At 31.3% G+C, this 10,071-nt stretch overlaps 1 protein-coding gene across 1 annotated transcript; it reads left to right on the forward strand.

Annotated features, from left to right (window-relative positions):
* Window positions 1-354: 354 nt before the first annotated feature.
* On the forward strand, window positions 355-9,731 carry LOC129232737 (m7GpppX diphosphatase-like; the record flags this gene model as incomplete). Its single annotated transcript, XM_054866848.1, is given in 3 exon segments — window positions 355-868; window positions 5,510-5,652; window positions 9,504-9,731. Coding segments are annotated over 3 exon segments (714 nt in total), but the record flags the coding sequence as incomplete, so codon positions are not given.
* Window positions 9,732-10,071: the final 340 nt, after the last annotated feature.

Here is a 10,071-nt window from a genome sequence, read left to right on the forward strand (position 1 = left end):
GAATTTCATAAAAAATGCGGAAAAACTGTAACGTCATTTAGTTTGTTTTATTATGATTCAAAATATATAACTTTAGAATACAGAACGAACCAGTTTATTTTCTTAAACTAATTTGCATTTAGTGATGTTTACCATTCTTGAAAATACCAAATACATGAAAAAAAGTACATTTAAAAATCGGAAAGAACATACTCCTTCAGGAAGTGTTTCCAGAAAGGAAAAATAAACTGCAACTGTATTGCTTATGGTATCGCACTTTTTTTTTGGCATCATGTTCGTCATGTTGATAAGAACTCGCCTTAAAATAGATGAAATCGCCAATATGGTAACCATGGACCTAGGATCGTTCCTGCATTGACCGACGTGTTTTTTTATATGATTGTTTCTTGACTGTGAACTATGACCGTGGTAAGATAGCTGGTGTTCGGTTTTTCTTTCTTGTTGTTTTCAACTTTTCGTGACATTCGAGAGTAATTAACAAAATACAACGCGGATTATAAACAATAGTGACCACTTCATTTTGAAATGGCTGTTGATTTAACAACGGGTTCATATGATGAGGAGGGAATATTCAGTAAACATGGTGACGTTTCTAAGATATCTGATGCATCGAGCGACAATGGCAATTTTTGTTCCTTAAGAAATTTTCGCTTACTGAGAATTATTAAGGAATGCCCTGAAAACAAATGTCTTATTGTCGAAGGTCATTTTTCTGGTGATGATAAACCAGTTATAGTTGTGGTTGAAAAAATGCCATTTGATGCCAGGGACATACCAAAATTACTGTCTCCACAATCCCGACTGGAGCTTAAATTTAGAAACAACATCTACGCAAATTATGCAGTATTTCCCCAAAATGGATTCAATGGTAAGGCAAATATTTAAAATTATTTTAAGATTTTTTTTTTTCAATCTGATTACTCGCATTTACATTTTTACTTGATTAACTTTTTTCCAGGAAAGAAGGGAAATTCACCATAATTTCTTTTTTACAAAAGAAAGAAAATTCACAAAAATATTTTGCTTTTTCACAAAATGGGGACCCAAAAAGAAAAACTGTATCGATCCCTGACTGATAAGAAAATAAAAAGAAATATTATAAACAGAAAGTGGGTGCTAATGTATTGCTGCATGACAGCAAAATGTTAATATTACTCATGATCAGGGCCGGATTTAGACTTAACAGGGCCCTAAGCTATTTCAGATATGGGGCCCATTTTGTAGTTTGAACAACGTTTCTCTCGGTTGCGTAAGAGGCATCTTTTTATTTTTCCCCCTTTACTATGTGTTTTTTTTCTTCTAATACATACAGCAATAATTTTACTTTGTTTTTCTTGTTTTAATGTGCGTTTCCCAGGTGTCCTGTTTGGATTGACCTTAGAGAGAATGGTATCAAGACAGGACTCCCCTTTCAGTGGAGTATAGAATATTCCCTATTGGTAGGGGGCCCGAAGGTTTCTCCCGTGGACGAAATTTTGAAAAATAGATATAAAATTCTGCATTTTGAAGCCTTATAACATGTAGTTTTAAATACAAAAATATCAAGACAGAAATAGGCAAACCAAACTTTTTTAAGTTATATACTCTTTTGAAAATTAAGATTTACACAGTAAAAATTGTTTTGGATTTGACAAATCAATGACAGCAAGAAAGAGCGGGGGAAGAGAAAAGACAATGCATTATTTACTCACATCAGCTTTCGGTACAATTAGATTTTAATTACCCCTTCAACGCACCAACAAATTCAACAATTAATTAAATAAAAAATGATCAATAGTAAAAATGCTTTAAAAGAAATGGTGTTCAGTTTTAGAATATAGGTAACAAGATTGTAACATGCTGTCCATTTGAACAATTCATTATTTATACACATGATAAAAATAAAATTGATGCCCACTTTGCTTAGGATTTTCAAAGACTTATCTAATTATTTTTTATAATGCACTTCATTTGCAATTTCCAGTCTCTGATATTTTAGTAATTGATTGCAAATTTTTACAGTCCTGTTCTAACTTTGTAAGAAGCAGCTATTTTAAATTTAAAAGAAAAAAGCTATAGATTTCTCATGACAACTTTGTTTTACTTGCAATTGGGGCAGAAAACGAAAAGGAATGGAGGTAGTGTATTCTCCCCCCCTCCCCCCCATGTTGAACAGATTGACAATATCCAGAAGAAGCAAGCTTAAAGTAAGCAATATCAAAATAATTTCCAAAATACTGCATTCGGAATCATATAAGTAACAAGGTGTAAAACATGTGAGTCACAAAAATTTGGGAAGAAACGATAGAACAATTGTTTTTATATTTTTGGTGGAGGATGCAGTGAGGAGCTGAATTTGACATATATTGGCATTCTTCTCATTACCCACTCCCCTTTGTGATTTGTTGCCACTTTTCCAAATTTTCAAGGTTTTCACGTACTAGAAAAAAAAAAATCAAGTATACTTTTTTTTTTGGAATGAATCATGCTCATTTTCGGGAGTTGGGGGCCCCTAATAAAGCGGGGGGCCCTAAGCTTTAGCTTGCTTATCTTGTACTTAAATCTAGGCCTGCTCATGATGAAATGTTAAAAAAAGCTCTCAATAATACTGTGTTTTCAAAAAGTATAGGAATATATAGACAAGTTTAAACATTAAAAAAAGTAATAAAAATTTTAACATTTCAAAAAAAGAATCTAAAGGAAAACAGTTGCAAGTTTTCTGGACTTCAAAATGGGGGTCCCATACTGTACACATTTATATTTTTTTCAATATGGACTTCCCAAGCTAAGAATAGGTTTGCAACTCTTGCCGCCTTAAATGATAGTCTTGATTTAAAGTGCTAAATTTGGCAACTTGTAGTTTGTTAGATACAATGCCAGATCTAGGAGGAACAAGCTGAGGTGGCAAATTTGTCCAATTTATTTTCTTTCTTTCTTTTCTTTTTTTTTTTAATAGTTGAAATGTGATAAAAAACTTGAGAAAAGATCGTAGATCCGGCACTGGCTAGATGGTCTTTTAAAATTTGCCTAACTGACCTGCTTACAATTCATAAAATTATTGTCACTGTTTATTTGCTAAACACACAACATATTTATATTAAGTTGCATCATTACTTTAAGCCATCACATGGTTCCATTTGGATAAAACCAGAAATGATACGGAAATGTCTCGCTGATATTGTTGGTTTCCTAAATTGGAAACTTATTACCTCCAGTAGCACAGCTTATTTCTCGCTCACTTACTGCTTAAGCATAGACTGAGAATCTCAAACATAATTATGGATTGATAGGATTGATCTAGTTTGGACTGAGAAAACTCATGATTATTAAATGAGGGATGGTCAAAATAGATATTTCGGCTGTTCATACCATCATACTTCAACTTTTATATCATAACTGGATAGGTGAAAAAAATTAGTCAGTCTTTATTTGGGGGTGAGTAAAATGGAAACTTTAGCCTAAAGGTGTAAATTCTTTTTCAAATATAGTGCTTTGTACAAGAAAGTAAAAAGGTTAGCAATATTTAGAATAAAAAATGAATAATCTTAATATATAAAAATCTTTTGTGCGGATGTTTGCCACCATAAGGCTTTTAAACGGCTGGACCAATTTTGATCAAATTTTTTGTGTGTAATTAAGTTGTGGTAAGCATGGTTTCGAAGTGCGATGGATCGAATCGGAAACATTTTTATTAAATTATTAATTAATTTCAACATTGGATGGGTATATCTCCCAAATGATTAATATTCATTTTAACCTATTGTTGAGCAAGAACTGATATAAATATTTAACCCGTTACCAAAGGACAGTAAGAAAGCCAGCTCTGCTTTTTGTAATGAAATTTCCTACTGTGACATGTCAATTAGGAATAGATAAAACATAGAGAGAGAAAGAGAGTGAAGCCTTCATTTCTTGAAAGCAACAGTTTTTAGGTCCCGTGATATACTATTTTAATTTAAAGTTAAGTAGTGGAAGAAATCGGGTTTCTTTCACTAATTAAATGATCAGTAAGTACCGTACATAGCAACATTTGTTTCTCGGTTCAAATCCATCCGAGTTTTGACACCAATGGCAAGAGTACTTTAAGGATTATCAAACTAGTCAGTATATTATTAAAGGAAAAGACGGTGGAATTTAAAGACGAAACAAATTTTATTTTTGTCCAGATAAATTACAACAGGGTAGTTCTGTACAAAAAAGGTCAGTGTAGTGGAAGATTTTATCTTTAGCTGAAAAAGCAAATTAGGCAAAATATGAAGATCATTCAAGTACACAAGGAAAGATAGTTAGTGAGACAACTGCTCAGCAAGAGAGCGGGATTTAAAAGTTTTCCTTCAAAAGATCGGACCGCTAATTGGTCGGAGTTCGCTTCGCTCACTAATCGGCTGGATTATGTAACGTGGTGGCTTGGCGACTTTGGCCATAAACAATAGAGTTGCGGGATTATTTGATTGTAATTTAAAGCTACTGTTAATGTAAATTATTGTATTTTTTGTTTATTTGGCAAAATGTTTTAAATTGCAAAGAACTGTTTTTTTTTTTTTTAAAGAGTGTTTATAGTCATGTTAGTTGAAGAATGTTTATTTTACATCAAGGGGGGGGGGAGAGTAGTAGTTTTCGCTTATTCAAGGAACTGTTTTTACCCCTTATAATTTTTTTAAAACGATATCCTTTCGATTGTTTTATTCTTTTTCATATGCAGGACGTTGCAGTGGGATTTGCCGTTTGTTATAGATAGGTAGTTAGTTTTTTACACTTAATATCTGAGGACGAATTTTATCCTTTGAGTATGGATGAAGGAACAATGAATCAAGTTGTTATAAATATATGCATTCTGACGCCAAGCAGCTTAAAACATTTTCTTTTAAATTATTTTTTTCAACAAAATGGTTCAAACACTTAATAGTTTATTGAAATTTTTCAATTTACAAAGCTTGGACACACAGAACAAAGTCTGACGGGTCCTCTAGTTTAAAATAAATTTATCAAAATAAGTTTTTACCAAATTAAAATTCCTTTTCTTATACAGCTTGAGATTCTACTTTTTGCCTTTGTTTAGAATTTGAAATATTATGAGGTTCATTTTTAGAGTTCAGCATTTGCATAGGGTCTTTTTTCAAAGTTAAAAGTTTGTAAAAAGATTTACAAATGTAATCAATTTCCTTTTAAATGAATCTGATAGTAAGCTGTTTATTTAAAATCAATAAGCATTAACTATATTTATCAATAAAGTTTTTTCCTTTATTGAATTTGAAAAGAAAATTTCGTAGGACTATCTTTATTTAGTTAAGAAAAGAAATTTAAGAGTCACTTTTTCTTGATACAGTCAACCCTGTCTACAACGATACTATTAGGACCTAAAAAAATATTGTTATGGACAGGTTATCGTTTTTAGACAGTTTGATTATTCATGCTGACATTTTGCTGGGACCAAGGAAAATATCGTTATATAAGGTATTGTTATACTTAGGTTTCACGTACTTTGTTTTCAGTACTGTTATTAAATGGATTAATGTTTGTTCAATTTTAGGGATCAACATAAAAGTGATATATCCTGCTTGTGATGAAGATTTTGAAAAGTATGTTGACCAACCCCTTGTAATGGTACAAGAAACTGTTGATTTTTTCAGATCAACTGTTGAACCTTACTTTGAAAATTTATCAAGAAGACAGGTAATTCTAAGTAACTTTTAAAATTACCAAAATGATTTCACATTAACACTGCAATGCTATTTCCTAAGCACTGTTTTAAAGAAAGTATGTTTAAAAAATTCGGCAAAAACAATAAATTTAAAGTGCAATATAAACTATGTTGTTAGAAAGAACTACTAATTTATAATTGTTGTACGTATATAGTTAAACATACTGATAAAAATCACCATTTGTAAATAAAATCATTGCATCATTAACTCATTTTCAATCAACTTAAGAAAAAAGAGTTAATTTCAAGAATTTAATTTCATTCTATGACTTGAATGCAACTTATACACTTAAAGCAAATTCAAATAAACTTTATTTTATGCTATTACTTTAGAAATAAAATTTAGAGGAAAATTAGTATATGTTGCTAGTAACACTCATAGTTTTTTTGAGAAACAAATCATTGAAAATGTTAAAATTTCTTTTTGTTAAGATGGTGCATTTTTTTTTTTTTTTTTTTTGATTCTGAATGGCTTGGGTATTGTGACCAGAATTTTCAAACTGAAAATCATAGGGTGGAAAACTTATATTTTCTTTTCCAAAGATGAATGTTAGAAGGAGAGCTCTAAGTTAAATAGTTATACAGTAAAATCCCTCTAATTCGGACACTAACGCGACAAATTTTTTTGTCTGCAATACAGGGGTTTATTAATGTTACTTGCCTTGGAATCGGGGAATTGAAAATTGTCCGCATAAGAGGGATGTCCTTCTTTGAGGGGTGTCCGTTAGGAGGGGTTTTACTGTACATTATATATATATATATATATATATATATATATATATATATATACTTTTTAATTCCTCAGTTCCAATGCAAATAACATTATTAAACCCCTGTTCTGCGGACACCTCTCTATTGCAGACAAAAAAAAATTTCCCGTTAGTGTCCGCATTAGAGGGATTTTACTGTTTTTTTTTTTGATATCATTACATTTTTTGTCAGCAAAATACCTGCAAACGTGTTGAAAATAGTTTAATTGCATGTTTCTTGCAAGTAGAAATGAAAAACGGCAAGGAGAATCTGGGAGAAAGTTTGAAAATATTCTTTTGTATGTAATTTTTTTTATAGCTGGAATAAGATAAAAGTAATAAATAATCTATATAAATGAAATCTAGGATTTAGAAAATTAATATTTTAAAATTTAATTTGTTTTGTATTGTTTTGTCTTTTATCATATTCAAGAGAAAGCTACTACTCATTACCTAACAGTAAATTTTCCTTTAATACTATGAGTTATTTATTGTGTTTATTTATATTTTCTATTTTGGAGCTCTTTTCCTAGAAAATAAATTTTTAAGTACCTAGTTTCATACCTTTAATTTCTGAAATTCTAAATTTGTAACAATTCTGTCTTGAGAATTTTTATAACATTCATCCTTGAGAGCGATGTTGAGATTAAAGTTGGACTATCTTGCCACAAGAGAGGCATTTGGTATCTATATATAACCTTGGAAAACTTTCTTCCTAAAGGACTTATAAAGATTTTGCTCAACTTTTGTGTACTGAACAAGCAAAAACCATGAGGACTCTAATCCAACTTGGTAAGAGGTTAAGTCACAACAGACAAAACCCACCTTTATTTCTTATTTCTTAACCTACAAGAACTTCCACAAGGTTCTGAGTCACCCCTTCACATAAAACCTTACATTTTGAACTTTGCAATCCCAACAGGTTAGAATCTGAGCTTCAGTAGCTTAATTTGTAAATGTTTTCTTTCAAAAGGCTTTTTCATAGTTTTTCATTTGTTGAACACTTACATTTATTTCCTGGAAGGAAATCTGCAACTGGAGACCAAATTCCACTGTGGGCCATATCCAAAAATCTAAATTTATTGTGTTTAATTTGAACAATTTACTTGCAAGGTTTACTCCATACATGCCTTTGATAAATGCTTGGGAAATTGAATGTGGAAATGAGTTAAGTCTCTTCTTTATTTCATTCATATTTTAAAATATCTTAAGTATTTCTTGGAAACATGTTGCACTACAGGAGTGCCCACATAGGGAGAATCACGGCAGAGACTAAGCCATTGATTTGGGAGGGGGGAGGGAAGTTGGAGTGTTTTGAGGGATATCTTTCTCTGTTCGAGGGGGTTGTGGTGTTTAGGGGGTGCACACTTGCTCTGTGTGTGGGTGGGGGGGGAGGGGTGAGCATTCTTGTTGAAACCTTTTAAAGTTCTTTTTATATTGTTTTTTTTTGGGGGGGGGGTCTAAAAATACCTGTTTTACAAATTGACAATGAACTGTTGTTAAAAGTTCCAGTATTCGGTATTTTTTTAATATGATACCAGTATTAATACCAGTCTAAGAAATTTCCCAAGAAACATTCAAAAACATAGTGTTTCGTTGTCATATTTCATTATTTCGTTTAAAAAGTGCATTATTCACTTATTGTAAACCAATATAAAATAATCAAATATTATAATAAAACATCAATAATAGCAAAAAAAACCACCATGCTAATTTTCACTAAGCCTGGAACTCATTGTAGTGAACATACTTCCTGCAGTTGAAATTATTCTTTCTGGATTTGCGTAGGCTGGTGGTATTGTTAATGATGCGCGTCACACCTCCTGTAGTTGCAAGACATACTGAAATAGAAGGACTTTCAGTCCTTCATCTTCAAATAATTTGGTCTTGAACTTGTTGGTTTTGAAAAAAATCATTTTTGTGAGGGTTAGTGTATCTTTTGTATTGTGGGCAGTTTTTTTAAAATCATTATTATTAATAGCTAATTGTAACTGTTCATCGAGCAAGTTTATTTCCATTATCATCATCTTCAGTGATTTCTTCTTAGTCAGAATAGGTTTCTGCTTGCTCTTTGGTTTAAATTTTACAATGAATTTGATCTTGTTAATTTCTTTTTCTTTCCCTTCCAAATTCTTTACAATTACATAAATATCTGAAAATTTGTTCCAACTGATTATGCCTTTTTTCTTTGCAAATGTTTAAGGCATTGTAAATACTATCTCGCTCAGTGTAAGACTCAATAGCGAGACAGAACAGCACGCTAACACCAATGACAAAAAATTACTGTTTGTCATACTAACAAGAAAAAGTTTTTTCTCAAAATTCAGTAGAGTCGAGACAAATATTTAAAAAATATATATATCATAAAAAGCAGGTGCAATTGATTATTGAAATAAACTTCTCATAACGCAACACTTAAATTCCAAAATGGAGATTTTATAAACCTGGTTCTCATAAACTCACGAAAGTACGATTCATCACACCATCTAGTGATGAAAATATCATTATGCATTCTTTCTCCTACTTTTAGTCATTGATGTTGTATAAATTCGTGCTTTGAAGCCAAATTTTTTACTTCAATAGATTGATTTTGGTACTGGGTCTCATCAAAAAAGAAATTTTCATTTAAAATAGAATTAGGTATCCAATTAGTCAAATTGAAAACTCTTTAATTACAAACTATTTAATATTTTTAGCTAATACCAAAAATACTGGTATTTTATGCCAGCAAATACCGGTATTACGAAATTGCAAAATAGCTCCAAATATGGGTATTTGGTATTCCAGTATTGCAATCACTAATTGTAAGCAAAAAATAATAGTGGGATCATACAGGCAGCCGTTTGTATGCTGCTTTAGCATGCAAGTTCTGCCAGGTTGAAGCAGTGGCTGCAATGCTGGAATTTAAACATGTGGTCTTCTGATTCTAAGCCAAATGCATTACTGTTGGGTAGGCCATAATTCTTGTAAAACATTTTTTTGCAAATATTACAAATGTGATCTAGCATATATTTGTGCCTACAAGTCAAGTTTCTGATGAAATTCATGAATCTTGAATTGATTTTCTTTTCTAGAATTACAATAACATGGTCAGCAGTCCTGATTTCAAAGAGAAAATTTTGTATACAGACTCAGATGCAGAAGTTGGTTTTATACTTTTTGAAGAGAAGGTGGAAAATTGTTCCTGTTCTACAAAGCATATAAAGGCTGTGTCAGTCTTAAAGAAAAAAGAAGTTTTAAGCCTAAGAGATCTTTCCCATGATGATATCCCTTTACTTCAAAACATGCAAGAAAAATGTTTGGTAATCAATTTTTAAGTTTCCATGTTGATGTCATTTGAAACATTTATTTTTAACTACTTAAAGTGGTACAATATCAATACAGTAGAAAACTGTTACAACAAACACCTGCTTAGCACTAGAAGTTTTACATTACATAAATTTTGGTGTTACAGTAAAACCTGTGTAAGTTGACCACTCGCGGTGCAGTAATTAGGTGATCAACTTATAAAGGGCGGTAATGTTTTTTTTTTGTCATTTCTTGCACCATGTATTCATTTTGTGAGTAATTCACCCTTATTCTTTCTGTTCAACTCACTTTCATTGTTTAACATTATTGAAAGTGAAATAAAAATTAAAAATA

This window comes from Uloborus diversus, unplaced genomic scaffold (assembly GCF_026930045.1).
Source record: "Uloborus diversus isolate 005 unplaced genomic scaffold, Udiv.v.3.1 scaffold_1349, whole genome shotgun sequence".
Taxonomy (NCBI): Eukaryota; Metazoa; Arthropoda; class Arachnida; order Araneae; family Uloboridae; genus Uloborus; species Uloborus diversus.